This window comes from Haliaeetus albicilla, chromosome 5 (assembly GCF_947461875.1).
Source record: "Haliaeetus albicilla chromosome 5, bHalAlb1.1, whole genome shotgun sequence".
In the NCBI taxonomy this organism is placed as follows: Eukaryota; Metazoa; Chordata; class Aves; order Accipitriformes; family Accipitridae; genus Haliaeetus; species Haliaeetus albicilla.
In genome coordinates this window covers 18,358,329-18,385,174 of record NC_091487.1, presented here as the reverse complement: position 1 = coordinate 18,385,174, position 26,846 = coordinate 18,358,329, and the positions used below count along the sequence as shown (strand labels likewise).

General features: G+C 38.2%; 1 protein-coding gene across 2 annotated transcripts in view; it reads left to right on the top strand.

Moving 5' to 3' along the window:
* SLC24A4 (solute carrier family 24 member 4) overlaps positions 1-26,846 on the top strand; it is a 98,141-nt gene that overhangs the window by 32,195 nt on the left and 39,100 nt on the right. For both annotated transcript variants that reach the window (XM_069783597.1, XM_069783598.1), the window contains exons 3-4: positions 23,417-23,493; positions 25,164-25,238. In XM_069783597.1, coding sequence (XP_069639698.1) covers positions 23,417-23,493; positions 25,164-25,238 — 152 coding nt within the window. The remainder of the gene's footprint in view (positions 1-23,416; positions 23,494-25,163; positions 25,239-26,846) is intronic.

Sequence of the window (26,846 nt, the reverse complement as noted above, 5' to 3'; positions counted from 1 at the left end):
CCAGCCAGTTTTTTACCCACTGAAGAGTAAGTCTTGCTCGTGATCATTTTGTGCTTTAATAGTACTGGTGCGGGCACATAGGCCCAGCAATTTCCCTTGTGAAACAATGAAGGAAAATGCAGATAAAGTTACCTGCTTCATGTATATAAGACCTGGGTAACTTATTTTGCCTAAATAAGAAGTGAATTAATTTGCTGGATTTGGTAATTGTTTTATGTTTGTACAGTGATGTCTAAGTATGGGTCTGCAACTAAGATGTCCTAGTGTAATAGGATTTTACAGCACTAAAATGTAATATTGTTTGTATCTATAATATGTAGATATACCACATTAGCCACCAAGAACCCTTGTCAGGAAGAGAACCTGGTTTTTACAAACATTTATGGAGATAAGCTTGTGTCTGCCTCTGTGACTCAAGGACACAGGAACACCCATCCTGACCAAAGTAGCCCATCATCTTTTTTCTTGTTACAGAACTGTATGCTGCAATGCACATATGCTTATCAGCAATTTGAAATAATTTATTAGATAAGTTGTTGAAAATCTTGCAGTTTTATATCTCATCATGTCTTAAGCAGTAATGATGCGGAACTGTACCCTAGGATATGAGATCCTTACCTGATATAAGCAAGTATAACTGTCCTGAAGTCTTTGAAAAATTGGCACTTTCATCCAGCAGGAAATGGAAATCACAAGCAAGTCTATGATAATTTCACGTAAAAAGCAAATGAATGTTTTAACAATGAGTGTAATCCAGCTTCAAAAAAGATTACTTAGAGACATAATGTATTGTCTTTAAATCCAGAGTGGATTAATAAACAAATGATTATGTGGGGTTTCTTGGCATAACCTATCCTGCAGGAGGTTAAACAGAAGATAAGATACCTGATCAGAAAAGTCCTTTCTAGCTTCAAAATGTGCAGATCTATGAAAACTATTTGGAAAAGAGGAAAAAGCATTTGCTGTGATAGAAACTTATACCAGGATATTACCTCACTGATTTTTGCATGTGTTTGAGAACTTGATATGAAATATTCAGAGGACAAACAATATTGTATTTCTGATTTGAATGTTGGGAGAGCACTGAAAAAATGATCCCCTGTCAAGGGAACCATTTAGAAGAAACCACATCAGTTTCTCTTTGGAAGAAGAGTAGTTAGCATTTAGAAACTGGATGTTAAATAAAATCTTGCTCAACCTGTGAAAGATGATCACTACTTGATATTTTGTCTTTTTTAGTTTTTGACTTGATTCTTAGGAAATGGGAAAACACACTGAAATTAAATTTAAGAGTAACTGAGAAAATGGGCACCCTGCCTCTTCATTTTTGGGGACTGCAGATGTTCAGATTCTTGGACATATGACCAGTCCCAGTTGAGTTCCCAAGGACCATGAGATTTCTCTAAGCCTGTTTTTGTATGTATTGGGTGTTATTAGGTAAATGTTTAGATTCTGGTGATAGCTAAGTAGAATGAAGGTCATCATTTAAACCACTTCTTTGGCAGTTTGTACTATTTTTGGTAAGAAAGCATCATTGAGTTATTTTTATTGTAACTTTGAAGGTAAGTTTAATAAACTGTTAGGCATGAAAGTTTAGATTTAGAAAATTTATACTATGGTTGGAATGATGATATACATTATTCATTAGTACAAGTCCAAAAGCACTTGATCTTTCCTTTTCTCTCTTTTTTTCTTTTTTGCTTTGTATTTGGATGAATCACATGTGACACACCAAGAGAGAAATTAGAAATTTCCAAGGCAAATTGGATCTTACAGAAGAGGTGAAAGGTTCTTGTCAGCTTACTTTATCAAAAGCATAGACCTAATTAGTTTTTCAGGATACTGACAAGGGGTTACGGATATTTTGCTCACTTAATTTTCTTGCAAAGGGGGTAGTTTCTTTGAAAATGATTTTCAAAATTGCCTGATATTGTTTTACCTAATTTAATTGCTGGCAGTTGATGATGTTCTGGCAATGCATACTTTCAACCTCGAAGAAAAGAAGCTGAAAAAAATAAGCGTAGACTGGCCCTAAGGGAAACTTCAATGACTTATATACACATAAAATGAGAAATGAAGGGGATAAGCAAACAGCAAAATGGATTTTCAGTTACCACTTGAGCATTGTGTGTATTTGTGACTAACATTCATGCTTTTTCTGCCATTGAAACATACCCCTCTATTCCAGAAGGACTTGGCAGGTGGTGTCTATTGGGTAACAGATCTTCAAAATTTAAAATGAAGTAAAGGAAATTTACTGGCTCCTTTAGGCTGTTTCAGCTTGAGTGACAGTGTTAATACTCAGTCTGGTTTTAGGGGGTTGTCTTATGGGACAATGGATGATACGTGTGCACAAGTTTTTTTGCATACAGACTCAGAACTTATGGAAGTGATTTAGCTTATCAGATTCCTTTTTGTAATGGCATTGCAATTACAAAAAGTCTATTTAAAAATTGCCAAAAGTGTCTGGCGGAATTTGAGAGGTAATTAGAAACTTAGCAAGCTTTTGATTGTAAAGAAAGGCCTGCCTGCAAGTTGCTTGGCCTCTATCCAAACTCATGACAATGACATAGCAAGAATGTATATAATGCTACTATTTGAGTGTTTTAGAAAGCAGCTGCGTCCATCCTTCAGTGTTAGTTTCACCTTTTCTTTTGTACACTTTTATAGTGAGTTATGCCAGTTTATAGTGAGATATGCCAGCTTATTCATGAAAGTTGTGTTGTGATTTGTTGTCAGGAATGCTCTTCTCTTTGCAGAATGGAGGACAGTGGATTACCGTCTACACAAAAATCAGTTCTACAGAATATTTAGACACCAGCATTTGGCAGCATTAAATAAGATTTCTATGTTCTGTTCTAAATTTCAGCACTTTTGTGTGACTAGACAGATGCTAGCTTGTTCTGTACCTAGCCAGAGATGCACATCCCTCCCAGTAGCCTGGGACAAAAAATAAACACAAGCACTCTAATACCTGCGTGTTAAAGAGAATCAGTGTAGCCGAGCACACCAACTCATTTCTTGTCTCTGGCAAGAGAAGGGTCTGGCTGATAGAGTAGAGGCTTTTGGGGCAGATTTTCTGCTAATCTGTACTGATTCACATTCTATTGGATTTCATGCAATTATTCTTCATTTATGACAGCACAAGAGTTAAATAAGGCCTTTTGCTTTTTGGATAATATGTGTCATACAATATACGTTTTCTTTTTTAGCAGAGAAAGGTGAGGGGAAATGGAACACTTTATAAAGCAATGCATAGGGTGCCTGTGACTCAGATACCTCAATGTTTTACAGTGTTCCAGACATGCTTTGCTAAGGCTGTCTGTCCTGATATTGACAGAATAATGAAAGAATAATTTGCCAAGCAGCTAAGCATGTAAACAGCTAAGCACAATGCAATTAAATGTGCTGTGTGGTCCTCTATGTAATTCAGCAGAATGCCCCTTCATCACCTGATAGAAAGACCTTCCCTCATAGGATTTGAGGGGGTCGCGCTGCTTTGTATCGTGGTCTTTGCTAATACACTTTATGTTTGTTTGCACATTGAGATTTCCCATTTTTCTGCTTGAAACACTTAATAAGGTTAATTTCTAAGAAGATAGCGGTGTGTTATCTTGCTTGCTTGATAGTCATCATGATGTGGGAAGTCATGGGGCATATTTGTTAATTAAAAGTAAACTATCAGTCTTGTAACTGCAATTTTATGAGCCACTTCTGCATCAAATATTGTTCAGAAATCTGATTAGATATGAATTATGTCTTTCAAAAAAAATAATTTAAAATGAAACGCACCAAAGGTATGTTATAGTGATGAATTCTGCACTGGTTGACAGGGATTGACAGGTAAATGAGATGACCTCGTAGGTTTTGTCCACTTATAATTTGTATCCATGGCAAGCCACACCAGGTGGTGCTAGTAATACATAAGCTTTTCAATTCTTATTCCTAGCAAGTTAATGCTTTCTTGGGAAGGTAAACTGTGTATTGGCACTTTATTTTTTATTCCAGATTCTCTCAAAAGAGAGTGGTATAAGCAGTAAGAGAGTCATCTTGAGCCTTGATCTTATATTAGAGATTATTCTTGAAGCATAGTTATTGGGCTGAGATTTCTGGAAGAATAGATTTCTTAACATTCAGTTTGACTACCTCATTTTGCAAGCAGTATATTTGGTTTGAATACATATCTTAAATTTGGCATATATTAGCTATTAATAGAAATTATTTCTTCTCCTCTTCTAAACACCTAGAAAGTGCTGGAAGGTCTGCCTTTGGCCTTGTATCACATAGCCATAGGAACCTCAGAAAAGGTTCATATACAGCCATATAGTACTAACCACACCCTTTATGACTGGAAAAGTTTTCCAGGATTCTGTTTATTTATCTTCGTCTTTCTTTCTTTCTTTCTTTTCTTCTTCTTTATCACTTTCTTCTTATATTTTATATACTTTATTTATCCTTCATTCCTTTTTTGAGGAAGAAATGGATCAACCTGCAAAAATGATGGAAGTCTCTGATTCTTTACATGCAGCGCTAGGAGCTGAACTCTTAAGATTGTCAATATGGCAGCTTTTCAGCTGGAGATAATTATTCTTTCTTACATAACATTTGCAATTAGATTCTATGGTAATTGGCAAGTTAGAAATGTTTAAGTTGGTTATTTACTTGAAAACATTCAAAGTAGAGTCTTAATGGAACTTCTTGTTAGATCCACTGAGTGTAGTATCTCTTATTTTACACTGCACATGGAAACCAGAATTTTAGTCATTTTCCCTCTAGTATCATGAAATCTCAACTTCCTAGCTGAAATTCTCACAGTTGATTAAGGGATTTGGATACACAATTTCAATAAAATCAAAATAGGACTAAATCCTCTAGTCATCTTTGAAAACTTGCATCTTCATTCTTTTGCTACTGAGTATTCCTCTTCTGTGTTGCGGTTTTGTAAGACCAAGAATGATGCTTCTGGCTTCTTAATTGCTTCCTTTCATTGTAGGGGGTAAAAGCTGTTTATCTCAGTCCTTCTGTTTCCTGTTGTGACCAGTGTTACCCTAAAATAAGTGGTTTTGAGAACTTTTGAAAGATGGGAATAGAAGGAGAAGGGGGAATTATTAGTTATTTAGGGCAATATCATAATACAGAAGAGAACTGTATATTGAAAAGGGTACAAAGAACACATAGGAAAACATTATATACCCTGGCCAACAATCTCTAACAAAAAGCCCCAAACCAAAACCCAATACAGTCTTTATTATTTTCTTACAGCTCTGCTTTATAACCAGTTTTAAATATGTTCTAATTCAGTAAATGAAAAGAAACCAGAAACATCATTCCCTCCTGTATTTTTCTTATTTCTAGGGGTCTGTAAGTTAACAAGATGCCAAACAGGTGTTGTGGTTTAACCCTAGCCAGCAACTAAGTAGCATGCAGTGGCTCACTCACTCCTCCCCACCTGGTGGGATGGGGGAGAGAATCAGAAAAAAAATAAAACTCATGGGTTGAGATAAGAACAGTTTAACAGAACAGAAAGGAAGAAACTAATAATGATAATAATAACAATAATAAAACAACAACAATAATAAAAGAATTGGAATATACAAAACAAGTGATGCACAATGCAATTGCTCACCACATGCTGACTGTTAGTTCCCAAGCGGTGATCCCCTCCCAGTTTATATACTAGACATGACATCACATGGTATGGAATACCCCTTTGGCCAGTTTGGGTCAGCTGCCCTGGCTGTGTCCCCTCCCAAATTCTTGTGCCCCTCCAGCCTTCTTGCTGGCTTGGCATGAGAAGCTGAAAAATCCTTGACTTTAGACTAAACACTGTTTAGCAACAACTGAAAACATCAGTGTGTTATCAACATTCTTCTCATACTGAACCCAAAACATAGCACTATACCAGCTACTTGGAAGAAAATTAACTCTATCCCATCCAAAACCAGGATACCTATGCAGATATTTATCATAACTGAAAAAAAACCCTAGCTTTCAACAGGAAGCACAGCCCCAGACCTTGGCTTAATATAGCATGTGTTAATGTCTGTCTTTATTTCAGAAAGCTTGTTTACCCATGCTTTAAGGTGCTTCCCTAGATTACGGCCTAAAGCAAAACGTAGGAAAGTGACTGAGATGCAGGAAGGTCCTGCGAGTGCTGGACCTGAGACAGGAAGGGTATGGATTAGGAGTGCAATTTAAAAAGGGCTGAGAGCAAGTTTGGTGCAAAGAGAGTGGGAGTCTGAGCTAAGTATGGGTGGCAAGATGGAAATGTGAAGCTGAGAGCTGGAAAAGTGACAGCAAATGGTCGGGTTGGGTAATTACTCAGAAATAGGCATCTATGAACATGATGCTCAGACTTTGTTTGGGGCACCTGCACTCGAATAAAGCAGCCAGATGGAGCTTCTGCACCTCCAGTCAGAGAAACATAGGGCTGGAAGAAAAATTTGAGGTCATCTAGATTCATTCTCCTTTGCGGCAGTACTGGAACAAACACTTACATAGCAGATTCAGGTCTTAAAACTCCCACTCTAAATACCTTCTGTCATGTCTGTGTCCCATGTCCCGTCCCCGCCCCTCCCCCCCCCCCCAGTTTTATTTTAATCAGTGTTATAATGGAATTTAGGGCCTGTTTCTTTGTAAACATAATTGAAAGATTTCTAATAATTAGAACTTTGAAAGTGATATTTGATGATCTTTAAAAATTTACATGGTACCCCTAATGTTGGGTTCTTCCTTTGTTATTTTGATACAGTGTTGCTTTTAAGTATGTCTGTTCAGCGCAGCACTGTCTTCTCATATGTCTCTGGTAACCCATTATATTGCTTGCTTCATGTTCTAATAAAAGCTAAAGAGTGCAAGTTATTTTACATTGAACTCAATTTGATCTCAGCTGATTAAATTCTTCTTTTTCCATTTTCTCTTCTTCAGGAGGGTTATATCATTTATATGGTTGAATGGGAGAGGGAAGATGTATTAGTGGATTGAGTTAAGTGGGGCTTTACTTGTACATGGTAGCACAGATATTTCAAACCTGGGCTAACATGCTGTTTTACCTGGTCATGCAATTCAGGGAAATCCAAGTAGAAGAGGATGCTTCCAGTTCATTCAACTCCATTTTTTGCTCAGTGTGGTCAGAGTCTGCTTCAACATACCTGATAAAAAGCAGTATTGTTTTTGCTGCTGCAATTCAGTGATTCTTTTTGCTAGTGGAAAGGCAGATGCTAACAGGATCAGATATTCTCAGAGTTTGTAGTTTAATGCTTCAAAGCATGAAATGTAGCATTGTCTAAAATTGTTTTCTCAGAGACCACAATGGCTATTTTGTGCCTCTGCACAGCATGTACTCACATTATGGTATATTTTTTTTCTTTGCTGAATTTCTGTTTTAGAAAGAGGTGAAATCTTGAGACCATTATGTTTGGTATCACTGAAGTCTGAAATATTTCCAGCAAAATCACCAAAATAATACACACACATAAGCATATATAGACGCATATATCAAAAGTAGAAAAATACAGTAGCCAGTGTGATTTTGATATTGTTAACTAATCTTTTACAGATACAAAGATATCTGTAAAATAGCAAGTCCAACTAACAAATATCTAAATGATCCAGGTCTTCTACATCTCAGTAGATGTCTTGAAATGGTATTCTTTATTCTTACTGGTATGTTTATGTCTGATAACAAGTAAAATAGTTTTTTAGCTTTCCATTACTATTATTTACCAAATCTTCAGTTGTAAAACCTCATTGTATCCCAATCATCAGAAGAGACAAAACGGTGAGAAAGGAAACAGATGGTCTGAATCCAAGTGGTTTATTCAAGGTCATGTGTCAGGGTATTGCCTGAATTGAGAATAAAATAGTAGCCCAACTGTTACAGTTTATTAATTAATACTGTTCAAGTGCCAGCCAAAAAGTAATTTAGATTTTGGCAGAGAAAAGATTCTTAAATCTAAAGAAAAATGATGTTGAGTTGGGCCAAAATGTGCAGTCATTTTTCAGGGAAAAGCTACCATGAAAATAATTGGGCTCAAGTAAATACTGCTGCGTTTACTTTACTGTGTTGTAGAATTCAGTATTGCAAATTACTGAAGTCTTGCAGATTACCTGCCCTGAACTGCAAGTTTTACGTGACTGAAGGCGTTTGATCAGGTTCTTTATATGTTATTTATTTTTGTGGGTTCTTTGATGGGAATTACAGTTTGACTGTTTTGGTTAAAATGTTTTAAACATCCGTGGTTCCCACAGATTTACTCCTAATGAAATATGTGGGGCAATTGCCATTTGTTTGTGTGTCCACCTCCTTAGGGAGATCACTGGGACAGTTCTTGATCTGTCTGTACGCTTCCTCTCATACTACTGTCACTACCTCTGTTTATTTCCTGCTCTTGTCTCCTTTGGTGTTGTGCTCTATTGGATATCTTCTGCTTTGCTTATAGTTTCCTTGGCCTCTTTTTTATTTTTCTTTTGGCATAATTTGTGTTTCTTCCTTCTATTGCCTTCTCTTCTTTATAACATCTTCAGCTCTGCTCTGATGGGTTCAGTCATAACTTCTCTGATGGTAATTTCCAAGTATGTGTATCTGTGCCTGCTTCTGTTCTTAGATCTTGAACCTTCAGGCATTTCTTCCTGGATGTCCTTGTGCTTCATTAACACATCCTGAATGTTTAGTCAAAAGTGGTACATCATTTTGCCTCTCAGTAGTTATTCCTTACTGTGCCTGTTTTGTGTAAATTCCCACTCCTCATTATATTTTCTGTACTTCTCTCCCTATGCTCTGCACTTGTTTCAGTCCTCTCTTTCTTAGCTCTTTGTGTCTTCGTAAAAAGTCTTTGATTTCTTCCCTGTTACCTGCTATTTTTTCCTTAAAACCTTTTACTCCCATAGCAATTTCTTTATCAGTAATCTCTTCAACCTGTGTAGTGTTGTCTATGATTTCTTTTTGGTTTTATGACATTAACTATTGTGCTTAGTTGTATTATTATGTACATAACTATTGTGCTTAGTTGTATTATTATGTACATACCTTTTACAAATAATGTATATGTAATAATGAATTTTAAGAATGCAGCGAAGATAATCCATTACTTCAGCTTCTTCTGACAAGGAGCACATGCCATAATGATGGCATGACTTGTGTGTGAACTGATTTGCAGCTCTACTTTGTTGGATTTTAATTGTAGGAAGTTGCTTGCAAAATTATGCCCTTACTTTGATTATTTTTAACATATACAGGCCTGTGATCTCACTTTCCTGTCTCTAGGATGTCAGTATGGTAGCATATAAAGGCTTGCTAGAAGTGTAGCTGGCATTTAAGCCAAATGCCTGTAAACTGGCTTTGTGGAATCTCCTCCAAACACTTCCCTCCTGCAGTCCGTATCCCTTGGCCCAGAGCTATGCCAGGTGGGGTGGGGGGGTTTTTTTGAGGAAAAATGAAATATTTGATTGCGTATCAAATGTGTGGAGAAATGTGACTTTGTAAAGTCTGTGTATGGGTTTTGTTTTTTTTTTTTCTGTAAGCATTAACATTATTCTGTATCTTGTATCTAGTTTTGCTACAGTGCTATTGCTGTCAGTACTTTTAACTGCTTTATTCACTGAAGGTTAGTCAATGTTCTGATGCCTTTATGTGGCTGCACTTATTAGTAGGAAAAGATTCAACTCATCTTGTGATTGATTGTTCACGTCAGTTATTCATGGGTACACTGTTCGTTCTTTAAATGTTAATTTTAGACAATTACCACCCCCTTCTCAGCTTCTTCCAGCTGCCACTGACACCTCCTCAGCCTGCTGTGACAGCTGTGCTATCCTCCTTTTCTTGGAAGCTGCGCCTGCTTTTGGTTTTCAAACAAATTTCTTCCCACCTGATGTGGTGGCAGAGGAGCCCTGTGGACAGTACCCCATCACTCCTCCTTGGCTGCAGCCTTCTCTGTCATTACTATGTATTGGTGGTATTTGATAATGTCTACAGTTATTACTGTATGTGTCAGAATCTGTCATTTCCTTATATTTTCACCATTCACAGCCCAGTCTTAAGTGTGGCGTGCCTCATCCAAAAATCAAGGCGGGCCTCTTCCACTGTGAAGCACCACTTGTGTCTTTGAGTCCTCTGATGGTCTCCTGTGTTCCAAATATTTCCACAAATAATTGAGTTTATATCAGTCTGGCAATCACACTCCTAAATGCCACAGCATCCCTTGAGTAAAAGGGGTAAGGCTTAGCTTGGGATGTTATCAGCATATGTTGCTGTGTATGGCTGGAATTCTCTAATACTCAGACATTATCCTTGCTTCCTTAAGGGGCTATATTCTGATTGCTTTCTACAAGGAATTTGTCTTAGGTGTGGCAGCTCTTTTGGTATCACATTTTAAGAGAGTGCCTAAGTAATTCAGATCATGTCTATTCAGGGCTACCACTGGTTCACCATGCAATTAGCAGAGCACGGTGCCCACAATGCCTAGATTACAAACTGGAGTAAGGAGCCTGGTCTGACATAGATCTCTCAGTACTTTTCCCCATCAGTTGTATAGAAAGAAGTACCCAGTGGTTCCAAACATTTAGCAGAGCCTGTGTGCTAGCTTGGCTTTATTTTGTCTGTGCTGTTTTTATAGTAGCTGCATGAACCGGACTTCTGTTAACCTTGCTTGTGTGAATCCATTAGAAAAGGACATCAGTGCCATTAATTATAATTAATGGCTAAAATGTCAACATATATTTCTCAATATGTAGGATGTTGTTTTGCCTACCAGTGATAATTCCTTATAATTATTCCTCAGCATAAATAGTACTAGTATTAGTAGTCTAGTAGTCTAGTAGAATGTGGTTTTACTGTTTAGTTACAGCTTGAACTGTCTTCAGTGAAATAAACTGCAAAGGCAAATATGTCTTTGCATTGTGACTTTTTAGGAAAGATCATCACAGGAGCTTCATCAGAGTACTTAAATAGGTGCCTGACTCAAAAAACAAGGAGTTTAGTTGAAATGGAACTAATATTAATAGAAACTTCTGTAACTGGTGGGCCGGATTTGTGCTGATGACCTTACAGGGACACAGCACTTATGTTACGGAATCTAGGTCCTTGATTTGTGCCTTGTAGTTGTTATGAAAAGCCATGAAAACTTTTGTTTCTGTCTTTGTTGAAATGCACCATCCACACATTTTTTCTACTTCAGAATTCATTTGTCTAGTTCTAAACTCTGAGAACAACATTGTGCACTTACAGCGTTTGCACTGTTTATACCTCTGAACCTTTCTAATTAAAGAAAAATATGTGGGTTGGAATCTCAAGCTGATGTAAATCAGCAAAGCTCCATTAACTTTTGTAGAGCTATGCCTCTTAATTTCAATATTAGTCTTTAAGCAGAAACATGGTTAAGAAATGAGAGTTAAAGAGAACAGAAATTTTACTGAAATGAGTTTTACTCAAATTTGTTATGTCTGCCAAGTGCAAATTCTCCATGTTGACAACAAAAAAAATCCATACAATTATTTTGCTCACGGAACCATTTAAGCGGTTGATTCATCTGCAGACACATTTCAAAATCTCCCAACTGTTAAATTTCGGAAAAAAAACCTGAACTGAAAAACCCAAGCTGTTACTTGGTCAACTGCCCAGTCTTGTATTAAACCAGAATATATGCTTTCACAGTAAGAATGGGAAGAGGTTTGTCTAGTGGATGGAACAACTGCAGGAAATCAAACTGGTACGTATCATTCCCAACTGTGGCATTAACTACACCGTGCAGTTGGGAAAATCATGTTCTCTCATTCAGCTTGTGTCTTCGCTGCAAAATTAACTTGAATGATCTATCTTGGATTAGTTTAACATAGATGAGAGCAACTGCACTGGAAAATAACTCAAGAGCTTCATGCAGTGATTGAATGGCTGCGGAGTGATTGTGTTAGTGGTTAATGAGATATGCTAATGTAAGCTGTAACTAGTGCTTCTTGACAGGCTAGCCAACTTGAATTGAATCACTGCCATGCTCAAGTTCAGGATTTTAAAAGGTGTAATCCATTATTAAGCAATAAAGGTTTATTAGACTTTTTATTAGACTGTTTCACAAACTAGGCACAACATTTTATGCCCAGTACTTGATGATTGCAAGGTAACAGAAGAAGCATTTTCACAGAACAAAAGTCTAGAAAAATGGAACTCATCTGGTAATGTCCCTTGGTGTTTGTACTGGTTTGCAAATTCTTGAATCCAAGTAAATAGAAATATACAGACAGGTCAGTCAGCTTGCTGCATTCATCAATAACATTCAGCCAGGCTGCTGAAGGGAGGTACAAACAGTATGAGGCGTTTTCATACATTTAGTCTTCCCTCTGACTGTGAAAGAGATTGGTATTACGTGACGCAGTGACACTACAAGTTAAGTTAATAGATTTAGTAATCCAAAAGTGGCGTATAAATAACTTTTGAAATGTTAGGTATGGCTCTCTGGGCAAGTGAAAGATGATCGATCAGATCAGCAGTTTAAAGTCATGACTCCTGCCCTGCTCTCCTTGCATCAGCTGAAAGTGGATGAAGTTTGTGACTCTGCTGTCTTTTGAATACTCACTGTCCTAGTCCACATTTCTTGTTTTTGTGACCACGCTGGTCTTTCAGCACCCTTCTGCTCCTGCAGCCATATTCTGTCAGATTTCTTACGATGATTCTGGCTCTGTTTTCTGGTGCATAGCAGGAATTCAAGCAACCACCTTATTTCTGCATGGCAGGGTGTTTTTGCCTAACAGTTTGAGGCAAACCTAAATAGATACATGTAGAGAGAATATAAACAGAATATATATACTCTGTGTATTTCTAATATATATATTAGGAAGGTGGGTTTTCCTCTTCAATTAATCTAAACAAGTGGTAGGAGAGCCAAAGCAGTTTCTGAACCACCTGATGCAATGAGATGAAGATGATAGAAGCTTATTTTAAGAAAGAAGAGTAATGCAGTATTACTCCTATATGGGCAGGAAATGTCCATCGGGTTTGACATTTTCTGCTGAGGGTTACCCCATAGTCTGTATGCAAGCTGTGTAGTAAACCAGTGCAGAGTAAGCTGGAGAGAACTCTAGGTACCACTTTTATCAATTTGCTGGTCAGCCAGTGAAGCTCGGAAATCAATTAAAATAAAATCTGCTAGCACTCTTTAAACCGTTTGTACTTCTGATGGCTACTTTGGCATGAGAAGTGCTGTTCTCTGACTTGGCTTCAGACGGCCTGCGTGCATGCAGGATTGTGACAGTGTGATGCTTGTTTTTAGAAAGCAACACTCCAAACTTAGAGCTGCACTATTTTTGCTGTAATGGAGAAATGCTGCCTGAGTTTAAGTGAACTAGCTGTGGTACCAGCAGCAGTGAAGCAGAAGCTCCAGCTATAACCTATACATCCAGGCTTCCAGCTGGGCTTGTACCATATGTGCTGAAGTTTGTGTGACAGTAGTTCCCATATTATTGGTAGCTGACCTGGCTAGATTAGAGAGAGATGTGTTGTATTAAACTATATATTCTTCTATGCTTAACTTCTAAAGTCTAAAAAAACCCTGTACTAATCTTTCATGTGACATCACTAAATCAATGAACCTTTTTTTCCCCTCTTCCTTTCCTTTTGCTAATTTCACTTCTGTGGCTTTTGGCCTTGTACTCAGCTTGGTGTATGCACTGCTCAAAGTGAAGATTATGTCTCTCCTTTATGTGAATTGGTATGAGCTTCATTGCAGCATTCATTTACAGATACTAAATAATCATGGAATAGGATTTCACGTGAATGAAGACAGTGTGAGAAGGACTGTAAATTTGGGTTGTGGAATTATTGTAATGTTTATCTTTTTACCTTCCACCAGTGGACTCTCCTACTGTGTGCCTCTATTCTGGATTAAGATCACTTTTATTCTGGAATAATTACTGTGCATTCAGGAGAAAAATCACTTTCCCTTCCTCAAATCTTAAGTGCCACTTAAGATGCTGCTAAATATGTGGAAGTCTCCAAACCTTTTAAGAAGCTCGTTTTTACTTACCCGATTTCGTATCAAATGTGAGGCTGCTGAAGTACATAGTAGAAGCTAGGACTGAAAAGAGATCATTTTTAAGTACTCCAGTAGTGTTTATAGCTCCTTATTGAGTTTCTAGAGTAAGGAGAAAATGTCCCAAGGAATATTGTCTGGGGAAAAATAGCAGAGAACCATGCAAATCTGCCAGTTGAAAAATTATTTGTGTTGTAAATTAATCATGACATAGGAGCTGGAGGGTTAAATCTTGGTTGCCTTAGATGGGATTACGTGTGTGGAAAAGGTGAAGTAGGCTTTAGCCTATGGTATAAGAAGCATTGTTGGCATCATTTTATATCATTGGGCAGAAACTGCGTGCTGGAATGTGCATGTGTTTGTGACTTTGAGCTAAAGCATAGGAACTGAGGAGTAATGCTAGTAATCCTGTGTGGTCAGAAAGTGTAAATCTGGCACTGCAAAATTGTGATGTTTGTTTAAAAGATAAACGACAAGTCTAGGTCTCTGTTTTGTTTGTCTTCTGGGTTTCGTAAGTCTTCTAGATTTTTGGGCTTGGGCCCTCTTCTGCAAACACAAAGGGTAGAAGCAGATTTTTTGTTTTAAGTGAAAGCTAATGTTCTTACAAAATTGCATGATTCCAGGACCCATGGCTTCAGGAAAAGTAAAAAACAGATATCATATGGTTACAACAAAGTAATGAGAATTGGCTATACCACATGAGCATGGCTCACAGGGAGAAACTGTTGTGCTTCTGTTTGTCCATATGAGTTTTTCAAAGCACCAGGGGGTACATGGAAAAAAAATTATCCTAAATACTTGACTCCAAAACCTGACTTCATTATAGATCCAGTGTTTTTTAAAACTGTTTGAGAGCTTAATATGTGCAACTTGAAACAATTTTTCAAAATTCAGCTTCCTTCCAAAATAAAAGCAAAAAGCTGATCTCGGCTTGTGGCATCAACAGCCTGATTTTCATAAGGGCTGGGCATGGTGTCCATGGTGAGCTGAGTTCCTTGAAAATCTTGGCTTGCCTGTGCTGAACTGTCTTGGGAATTCTGGCCCCAGAAAGGTCACCTAATGAACAGCTTTGAGGAGCTTTCTTTGCCTTATTATTGTGTGTTTTTATTTTACCTGTTCTCTCTTGATTGATGGAGCTTTTTGGACAAAGCATAAGAAAATTCAGTTGGAAACAATCCTGAATTGGCAGGGGGTGGAATAAATGTTTGAGTAGGTCTTTTTACTGCTGCCTTCCAGCATTTTTCTTCTATATCCAGAAAGAAAAGCTTCTAAGTAAAGAAAGTTCAATACCCATGCCTGACTTTATTTTATGCCTTTCTCTGTAGGCCTGACTTAAAGTCTGCTGTTACTCTGCTACCTCGTGCCTATTTGTTTCTAGAAAACCAGTTTATTTCACTTAATCTTAGCATGGTAGAAGATATCATTGGTAGTTTTTGTGCTGTTTCAACTTGGAGGGTAACACAGTTTTCCTGGATGGTTAAAATCCCTACTTGGATTGGGTATCAGAAAAACAGTAAAAATACGTATATTTTAAATATTTAATTTCATTTCCTTTTTCATGCATTTGGGAAAAAAGAATGGTGTGTGCCAATACAGCTGCTTTTATATGAGCCATACTGCAGCTTTTGCTGAAGTAGAAGGGATTCAAAAGCCTATTATTATGCATTAACTGTGTGGAAGAAACAATAGCACAGTTTTATTTAAAGTGCACTTCTGTTCTGAGAGATAGCTGCTCTGGCAGCTCTTGCAGTTGCTTGTTTCTTCCTTCTCAGTGTTTTCTACATGTAATCTGTTCAGCTTTCGAGTTCAAACCTAATCTGTGGTCTTACTTCAATCAAGTCAAATTTTGCCAGTCATTTTGCAGTTTGAATGTGGTTGTCACTTCTACTGAGGATGTCCCAGGGAGGAAACAGCCTCGTATTCTGTGTTATTTGAGGTCTATCTCCAGCAGGTATAAGGAGGTAGTAACACCTTATTGTATTCACTGAAGAAAGCTAGGAAGAAGGAACTTGACTGTATAGAAGAATACTTTTATAGTCAGTTTGCAGATGTCATTGACATTGTAGACAATGCGGCCTCTCCTTGGCAGCAGACTTCTGGCCATATTGTGTAGAGGTGAACGAATAGACTTTATGAATGGATAGGGTGAACAACTAGCATAAATACTTACTATTCTTTAGTTCTGGAAGAGATTTTAAAATCTGACTGGGAGCAAAAACCCCTAAAGCAAGTCCTTGTTGAGCTTGAGGTGATAACACCAAAAACTCATAGAAAGCAAGTGATGTTTGATTCTCTAGCCTGTTTGCAGCTGTGAGAAACATAAGGAATGATTATTTTTCTGTTGGAATGAAAAATTGCCTGACCTTTAATGACTGTCCTTTCTTATGTGAGTCACAGTATTGATAGTTAATCCAGTCATTATCCTTTTTCCAAAAGTTTTTTTCCTATCAGGTAGTGATCCTTCCAGGGACATCGCTTTCTATCAGTATTTAAAAAGGACACAGCCAAGTTGAGTCCAAAACTCTGCATAGACAGAGGTCTCCCTCCCTCAAGTGAAACAAGAGGCTGTTGACCATAGAAACCATCAATTTTCAGGAAGCAAAAAGTGAGGGAAAGGTGAAGGGGAGAGGGGAGGTCTAATGTATGAAGCTGAAAGTGAGAAACTAGAGGGAAATTCCACGTAGAAGACACCAGTTTTCACTGGTGATTGATGTATGTGGTTAACTCCCAGACCAATCATCAGGTAGTACAATTTAAACCTCTTCACATTATTCCACAATGATTATTCAGTCCTGAGTGGAGGATGAACCATATTATTCCCCCTAAGCTGGGAAATGACATGTCCAAATAAGCTGCACCAGTGCTGGACCCTGCTGGTGTTTGAACTGCTTTGGCAACCTTGGCTCAGAGTTGAGTAAACACAGCTGAGGCAGTATGAGACAGTAAGTAAAAAAGGGGAGAAGGTGAAAAACATTTTAGTATCCTGGTTTAGGAATCAGAGGTGTAAAATAAAAGGGTTGGTGACCTTGGCTGGGGTTTTGAAGAATACATATGCACTTTGTGGAAAACCAGTACCATAATCACAGAAGATGTTACCAAGAGTTCAGAAATTCTGTGACTGGTCACTGAGACTAACAGCTTGTTTCACATAAGCACTGGAGAGCGGTCAAACAGAGGCAGATTTAGGGCACTGCACTATGCTGATTTCAAATCTTTTGATGTAAGTTGTTCTTAGACTGTAATAAAACTAGGTGCTGGTAATTTCACCTCTGTTCAGTGCTGATTTAGAAATGTTCATGTCCTCATTCTTAGTTAATTTGAGTGGACTTCACAGTTTGACAGCTGTACTGAAATCTTGGAATGTGGTAGAGGTGTTCCAGGAAGATTCCAGCTGTCTTCTGTGGAACTGCTACCTTGCAGTAATAAGGTCAAGATACAGCCGTATGAAGGCATCAGGCAAGAGCTATCTGTATGAGAAAATAATGTGAAATAACTATTGTCAGAAAGAAAAGAAAACTCATCATGAGATTCTTGATCTGTAGCTCTTTAAAGGCAGTTTCTAGAGAGTCTATCAGCTGGAGGCCAGGGAGAAAAAAAAATCCATGATCCCAAACCTTGGGGTCCTTTTAGCATTATCTTGAGGACATTAAAACCATTAACACAAAGCCCAGTACACATGAAACATTGCATTCTGATATGCCGATGCATCCCCGTGTTGCAGTACTTGTGTATCCATGTGTCATCACTGACTCCCTAGACTGGGAGATGAGATTTCATCATGCCTTTCAATTTTCTTTTCGTTGGCACAGAATTGTTAATGTATTTTTATTTGATAGTTTGACATTGCCTTAATGAGTGCAAATACTTTTTTATAAAAGAGAAAAGAAACTAAATGTAAGTCCGGGGTTTAATAAGGTATTAATGTTACCTTTTATGGTAGCTAATCCAGTCTCGTATAGATATTTTCATAATTTCATGCTGATGGAAGGAGAGTTTTGAAGGCTATTTCATTAATACACTGTCCTTTACAATACATATATTAAATGGATTTAATAGTTTAGGGTTGAGTCAGTTATTTGCTTCATAAGCTGCCACTTACCACTGCACAGATAATCACATTTGGCAGTCCTCTTTTGGTTGAGCAATGCAAATTGAATTAACATACCACAGAGATAAAATTTGCTCATAATTCTACTGTTTGTGAGGTGAGGGCTATGGAGGAGGATGCTTACTGTGCCTCCTGCCATATGGTGCTTTGCCTGCAAATAGAAAGCTTGGTCTTTGGCATCACACAGCATTAGACTGATGCACAAATGTCTCTCAAAGAAGTTGGGTGGTGTTTCATATCATTTCGTTGTACTTCATTTGGATGATCTGTTGCTGTCCAGATGGTACAGTCCATGAAACTAGTTTACTAAAGAGTTGTCTCTAAAGGAATTTCCTTGCAGAATTTTTCAAGTAAATGTGCATGTTTCTTGGATTGCCCATTCCTGATTTGCTTTAATGCTGGTGCCTAGATTAGTATCCAGCAGAAGCTGAACTGAGTATTCGAGGGAAAATCCACATGTCATCCTGCTACAGAAAACTGGAACCAGGTATCTGATGGCAATGGGAGCTTAAAGCTTTGTACTTCTCATTTTTTCTGGATGGCATCCAAGATTCTCAGTGAATTGTGCTTTTTTTTCTTCTTTGGTCCTTGTAAGATTTTTAAGTTACCAGCTTTTATGTATAAAAGCACTTGCTGAGTATACCATTTTTCTTCACTGACAATTCAGAGTTCAGGGCATGTTAGCTTGTGGTGTTAGAAAGAGTTATTTTAAAATTTGACATTTATGTGATTTTTTTTTTTTTCTCATGAATTTAGGCTTTCTGTAATTCCGTAAAAAATATAGCTTTAAAGTACTATGGCACATTTATGATTTTCTAATGACTGTTAAAATTTATTATATCTAATTTGGGAAGTAGCCTTATAAAGGAGGACTTTCATATGACAAATTTTATGTATGGGTAAACTAGTTGCACTATGATTATATGATCTTTGGGTTGCCTTTGTTTCCAGTGTTAATACTGGAATAAATAACTAAAGTCAATAAGCAAAAGTAGCCCTGCTTTTCTTTTCTAAAGTACACAATTGCTGTCACAATACTGACAGTGCACAGGCTATGCAAGAGGATCAGATGAGCGTATTATGCTGTTCCCCAAGACTACCTACATGTCTGTTTGGCTGGACTGAGCTCACCACAGTCATTTCTGACACTGTCACCGCTTCAGCACCTGAGCTAATATGTGAAATGTGACAGGGGACTGACCCTTTTGACATAGGTCGTAAAGAGAATATGGGAGGAATTTCTCCCATTGCCATCAGGAAGCTTTCAAAGCCACTAACCTTCTTTCAGTAATAATCTTCCCAGTGTGCTGATTTTGAAGAACAGTATGGGCCAAAGCCATGAATGTTTTGAAAGCAAGCGTGGTTCTAAGACATACTTACCCCATTCATTGCAACTCAGCTTATACAGGACCCCTGCATTCAGGGAGATGTGGTTGGAAGAAGTGATGATTTTTTGGCTTTGCACTCAAATCTTCTGACAGATTATATTAGTAGAGAATTATAAATTAGTGCAGGTTGCAGTACTGTGAAGGCTGTTGCAAGTTCAATTCTTGGTGCACAAACTGTTGGCATTTTACTGCTGACACCAGGTAACGATGCATGCATTTGCTTGACAGGTATAAAGAAGCTCATTTCTGCACACCGTGAGGAGTTTGTTTGCTGTCACTGAGGCACAAACACATGTGTATGAATGAAACACCAGGCCTTGGAAAATTGAGGCTCTGCAATGTGAAAAGGGAATTGCACATAAGCAGAAATACACTAAGTGCAGAGGTGCCTAAAGCTGCTTGCAGTGCTTAAACAAATTACACGTATTTGAAATATTCAAGTTGGCTTGTGAATATGATTATAGAGGGGTAAAAGTGGAAGTATGTAATTCGGTCTTCCATCTGTCCTTCCCCTTATACTTCTGCCCTGGGTGAGTCTGATGATCAGCAGCCCCTGAATGCCAGGGCAAAGTGGTAGGTATTGCAGTCTGTAAATGTAACATGTCCTGAAGGGAGAGAGGAACAAGGGCAGAGGAACAAGATGCAGGCATTAAAAGGAAAAATGGGCTTCTGTGTACATCATTTGTCTAGCCCCCTTCCTGCAAAGGCAGAGTGGAGTTGATTGTGTGTGTCCTTTCAAACAGCTACAGCTCCCTTCTCCCTTTGAGGAAACATTTAAGAGTTGTAACAGGCTTGAATGCTTAGCAGGTATTAAGAGTTGGCATGCTTGTTGCCTCTGTGAGTAAATCAACTGCTGATAAGGTGAAGAAATCACATGTTGGGGCAGGTTATAAAACCACAGATCCACGTGGTTGTTGAGATGTTCTGTCAGGCTTAGGAGATTTTGAAACTTAACTTGATTGGCACACTGCCTGTCACAGTATTGGATAGGGGATATGGGAACAGTGCTGTGATGGTACCCAGAAGTAATCCGGTAACAGCCTAAGTCCAGGCAGGTGCCACTGGCATGCCTGGGTTACCCTGGCTGCTGCATACCAGACCTTCACTCCAGAGCCATGCAGACAGCTTAAGCTGTGCAGCTGCTATTACATTCCGTTCTGAGGCATGCTATTTGCATGCTTTGTGTAGCTCTTTAGCCACAGGCAGCTCAACCAGAGCTTTTTATCAAAAGGTGAATCATCCTTTCTGTTATAGCATAATCAAGGATTTTTTGTTTCCATGACTCAGAGAAAAAGGTGGTGATATCCCCTCCAAGTCGTGGCTGGGTAAGCTGCTTTTGTTTCCTCATTCATTCCCCCTCCCCAGTAGCGAAATGAGCTGCAGAACGATGACGTTTCCAATATAGACTTGGTTTTCTTGGTGCCCTCCCTTCCCCCTCAATAAGTTTGTGCTTGATAAGAGGAGCTGCAGGAGCCAGGGGCTTGCAACAGTACCAGCAGGATAAATATTTCTGTATTTCTATCTGATTAAGATGATTAGTGTATGTTCCCCTCCTTTTTTTGGCAAAGGTTAGCCCCATTAGGTGTACTGCTCTTCATTTTATCTCCTTCTCCCATCTGTTCTATCTCTTTTCAGTAGAAACCAAGGAGTTGTAGCTCCCACTCAGGCTGCCAGATAGCTCTGTCTCCCATACGTGAGAAAATATCTCTGTGTGAAGTAGAGCGGTGCCCTGCTGCTCACACACATCAGGTTGTACCATGAGGGCAGACCGTGCTCTCTCAAACTCCGTGATAATGTCGTATCCCCTCTGTCAGCTCATACAGGTGAAGGAATACCACTGCTCCCCTCAGTTAAATGATGTTGATTCCCAGGCCTAAGCTAGGAGCCAAGGGAATTCAAACAGCCTTTTTCTGAACAACCAGGTTATCATAGCATTAGGTAAGAAAACCAAATCTTTATTTAAAACATTAAAACCATGATAAGTGAGTAAATGAAGAACAGTGCATGTAGATAAGGTATACAGAATTTATAGATGACAATTACACAAAACCTATGATTACCTGGATAATAAAGCTATACAGACAGCACATGCTTACACTGAAAAACTCCAAACTTTGCCTTGGAACTCACTGGCAGGAGGCCATTTCATTAGGGAAGAAATCGTACTTAGCAGGCTCCAGAGCCTTGCTTCATTTCCCTGACTTTTAAAGAAGATTTTGTAGTGACTCTATGTGAGAAAAATTGCATGCCATGAGTTCTGTGTAGAGAGGAGCATTATCTTTGAGAAAAGCTGTCTTCATACCAATTCATTTAAAACTACCTCTGTGAGGCAAGCAGAAGTTTATTACAAGCGGTTAGTTATTACGAATACTTCATCACCAGACTATATATGAAGCAAGATGGTTTGCAGTGAAGCTGGTTTGCTTTTGCTTGGTGATCAGATACCTGGGCTCATTTCTATCTTCTGTCCTTCTGATTTCCTATTTACTATTAACTTCGAATAAGTAAAGTCACATTAGAAAGGTTAGAAAGATAGTGATTTTTATTCATGCTTCTTGAAACTTCAGTTTATACTGACAACAATTTTTAAAGTTGTACTGTGAAATATTTTACAGTCAACTGAATGAGATTACCAGGTAGGTAATAACTTCCCCGATGACACACATCCATTTGGTCAAATTATGGGACAGGGGCATATTGCCTCGCTATATGGTGGCAGTAAGGGGGATGCACAAGTGCCTGTGGTGGGAGCTGCAAACCTTTGCATCAGATTATGTGAAAGGATGTACCCCATGTGCAGGGTCACGTTATCATTGCTAGAGAATCAGACCAGGGCTCTGGTCTCTGCTGTCCTAGTGCATTGCTGGAATACATGTATTCTCACAGCCACAGCTTGAATGGAGGAGACAGAGGACAAATGGGGGATGCAATAAGAAAAATATTATACATGTCCTGAATACATCCATGTGGGCGTGGCATTTCAGACAGTGATGCAAGAACAACCATATTGTGTAAGATGCCAGCAGCTGTAGCTCTGGGTCTTTTCTCCCAAAGGAGAAATCTCCTTAATGCTTTTTTAGTTATTAATCATTTTAGTTAATATTAATTGTTAATGGGCAGAATTTATTTAAAACCACATGCTTTGGGTGCTGACTTATTTTTTGCCATACTTTATTTCGTGTGGTAGGGAATAACTCCTCTGAGAAATTTTGCTTTTGGCAGCTAGTGTAGCTGACAAGAAGTTCTTAAATTTGATGGTATTCCAGTATTATTCCAGAAGGCTATTCCTCCCTTATTGCTACATTGGGGGAACTCATGTCTTTGCACATTCCTGTCATCCACCTACCACTTCTGTTTCACTCCTTCCTTCACCAGATTTAGATAGTAGACTTTCTGAAGAAGGTACTTGGAATCACTTTAATCTTTGTGAAACCATTTGCAAGACTGTGGAGCCCTATAAAAGTTTGTAGTTAAGAACCTGATGGAGGGCTACAACCATTGTATAATTTTTCAGGCAAGGCACACTTGAAGCCAGGAATATTATTTCAGGATTAATTTTTGTGCCTGTGGCTATCACTTTGGAAGTATATTTAGAGGAGACACAGAGAAGATGATCGTAAAAATAAGGCATTAAGAATGTGAAAATCTTAGTACAGTGGAAGTTAGTTTAAGTCACTGGAATGATGATAATTAATAACACCTAAGTATCAGTTCTCTGTTTTTTCTACAGAGCAGAAAAGAGATTCTGAGGTGGCAAGCTATAATGTAATAAGCTGGAAGATACACTCACGTTTGGTCATATATTTCTACAGATGCATCCTTATTTTTCAGTCTTCCATTTATAGATGCTGTAAAATTTAAAAAAAAAAAACAAAACCAAAACCCATATTTTTCTCTTTCAGCAATTAATGAATTTCCTGAAGATGTATTTACAAATAAAGAACGGCAGCAAGGAGGAGTTCTGCTTCATATCATTGCCGTAAGTTTTCCTCTACTGTCCTTCATTTTTGTTTTCCTTTTATTTGTCTTGTCAGATGTTAATCATCTTAGTGGCCTTACTAAATAAAGCTCTGTATATGTCAACATGTTTCTCATACTTTAATTGCAGGATTTCTAATATGTCTATATCGGTACAGATGCTCAAAAGATAACATCTTAGGGACATGGTTTAGTGGGGGACTTGGTAGTGTTAGGTTAATGGTTCAACTCGATGATCTTAAGGGTATTTTTCAACCTAAATGATTCTATGATTCTATGATTTATTTGAGAAATTGATACAGTGCCTATGCATCCATCTTCTCGGAGATAAAATCCTGACTGCATGGATCACAGACTTGTATTTGTTTCTATTTCATCTTGTATAAACAGGGTTTGGGATTCATTGTGATGACATCAAGCATGATGTGGAAGATTCTTGATTCTCTTTCTTTCCTGTTGTGCCTCTATGCAAAAGATGCAATTATAATTAGAATAAAAACAGCCCTGAAGAAATATAGAAAATCATAGAATCCTAGAATGTTTTGGGTTGGAAGGGACCTTAAAGATCATCTAATTCCAACCCCCCTGCCATGGGCAGGGACACCTTTCACTAGACCAGGTTGCTCAAAGCCCCATCCAACCTGGCCTTGAACACTTCCAGGCATCCACAACTTCTCTGGGCAGTCTGTTCTAGTGTCTTATCACCCTCACAGTAAAGAATTTTTTCCTAATATCTAATCTAAATCTACCCAGTTTAAAACTGTTACCCCTACAGTACCCCTACACTCCCTGATAGAGTCCCTCCCCATCTTTCCTGTAGGCCCCCTTTAGGTACTGGAAGGCTGCTATAAGGTCTCCTTGGAGCCTTCTCTTCTCCAGGCTGAACAACCCCAACTCTCTCAGCCTCTCCTCACAGGGGAGGTGCTCCAGCCCCCTGACCATCTTGATGGCCCTCTTCTGGACCCACTCAAGTAGGTCCATGTCTTTCTTATGCTGGGGGCCCCAGAGCTGAACACAGTATGTGTCATGTGGAGTATTATATTTTGTTGTAGAAAAAACAAAACAAGTAAGGCCTGCAGGCTCCAGTTTTCCATTCCCAGCTCAGGGAAAGTAAAGTAGAAAGGATTGGTGTTTGATGGACAACAGCAGGGTTAGCACCACTGCATGAGCACAACAAATAAAGCCACGTAAGACACATGCGTGCAGGGAACCAGGATCATTCCTGAAAGGTTTGGTGCAGTGAGCCATGGTCAGGGTCCACTTATTTCCAGGTGTGATTATTTCTTGAGTATTGTTAATCAACATGGTGTTACTTTCTATTGAATTACTTGGTCTGATAATTAATTGAAAATATAGGTGATGACTATGTAACTCTGTAAGCCTTAGCCATTACTTTCCTTTATATGAAGTTTGTTGTGCCACCCTATTCTGTCAACCTGTGGTACCTTTCATATTCTAGGCTCTGGCAAACATTCTTGTTCTAAAATAATCCTACATTCAGGAACCTGTTTTTATGCCATAAATTGATCAGCAGAGGGATTTTTATTTGGAGTAGAATAAAAAATGAAGCTATATATTTCTGCTATTCTGAATAAATACAGCATTGCCTTCTTTCCTCTTTTCACGTACAGGAAACATCTGAAGTATTTCCTGAATTTATTTTCTTTACAGGCTCTTTATATGTTCTATGCTTTGGCTATAGTATGTGATGACTTCTTTGTTCCATCCTTAGAGAAAATTTGTGAGGTATGTTAAAGTACTTTATTCCCCTTTTGGAAATTTATTTAGAGAATATTGTAGAATCAAACATTTTGTGCCATCTTTGTTTGGAGTTCATTCCTGTCAACTTTTAGGCCTTGGTCCTTTTCAAATGATTTGAGATTTCCATCAAAAAATGAACCTGTGGTCTAGACACATTGGTCCCCCTGGCCACACTCAAGGAGAAGAAATGAAAGATTTAATGAGATCAGATAGCAAAATCCACTCTTAAATACCTGAAGCATGTAGCTAGGATGGGTATGACATATGGATGAGTTGGGTTTATTATTGTACTCCTAGTTTTAAAAGTCACTTGTGAAAAGAAATCATGCATAGACAAATTAATGTGTTGGCTATGCAAATTTTATTGCACATCTACCACTGTATCAGCAAGGAGAAAGCAAGTGTATGCAGTCCTAGCATCAAGTGGATAAAAGTGAGAAAAGGGAGAATGCATGAGAAAAGTATGTGCCTTGATTTGATATGGAATGACAATACATATTTTATATGCAAAAAATTAGTACATAAATGTAATTCCTTTACATAATTGTTGAGAATACTTTGTAAAATTACATGTGGGATTCTAATTAAGTGAGTTGATTGGGACAGGGTAGAATTTATACTTGCCATATAAATGTTGTGTTAGGTCAGGCTTTGGTGAACTACTACAAAATGAATACAAAATCAGATTTTAATTCCTTTTCTGAGGGCAAAATGAAAATCTCATCTCCTTTGCTTTTTAACAAAAATGTGTGTACCCGTTTTCTGGAAAACTTGTGTAACTAGTTAAAAAGTCTATTTTTATGTGGATATGTGTACTAAATTCCTATTAGTGTTACTCAGAGCTAGGTACTTACACTTATCAATAGGAGAACAAGTAGAAGGATAAGGCAGGTGGCCGATAATAGTAAAATACTCAAAAGGGAAAGAAAAGATCCCTATTCAGATGCTCTGTCTTCAACATGCACCTTATACACCATATTTAAGTTGTACCAGTTGGGTTGTACCAATTAAGTTGTCACTGATCCTTCATAAAATCTTTGCCTCTTGTCTCATGTTCTGCTGAACATTAAAACAGCAAAGAAGAATTCAGAGAGCATAGTTACGTTTGAGCTCCTGCAACGATATGACTGGTAATAGATGAAATGGTACAATAAGGGCTTGTATTTATGTTTTGTCAAGTTCTGTAGGATGTAATTTTCATCAGCTCAAAATGTTGCATACTACCTGAAAAAAACAGGATTTCTGTACTGGTCCTTTTGCCACTAATCACTTTTCTATCCTTGGAAGAAAAATAAGGTACTAGAGATGAGTCTAGAGACTCTCAAAAAGGAAAAAGCTCCTCCATAAAACCTCTTTATAGTTCAAGGGAAAGATCTTCAGACAATATTAAATGGATGCAGCCCACTCGTGGAGCTACTCAGGTTTCTTCTGGCCTGAGAACTCTTAAGTTATCTATATCCTATTAGAGCTTAAGAGACACTGTCATAAAAGTAGACCTGTCTTCAGTACACAGGCCTCTCTGTGTCTAATTGGACTTATTTTGCCTGTGTCAGCAGACTCACTTTTGATTAACACAGTTGTAAAGTGAAGCCA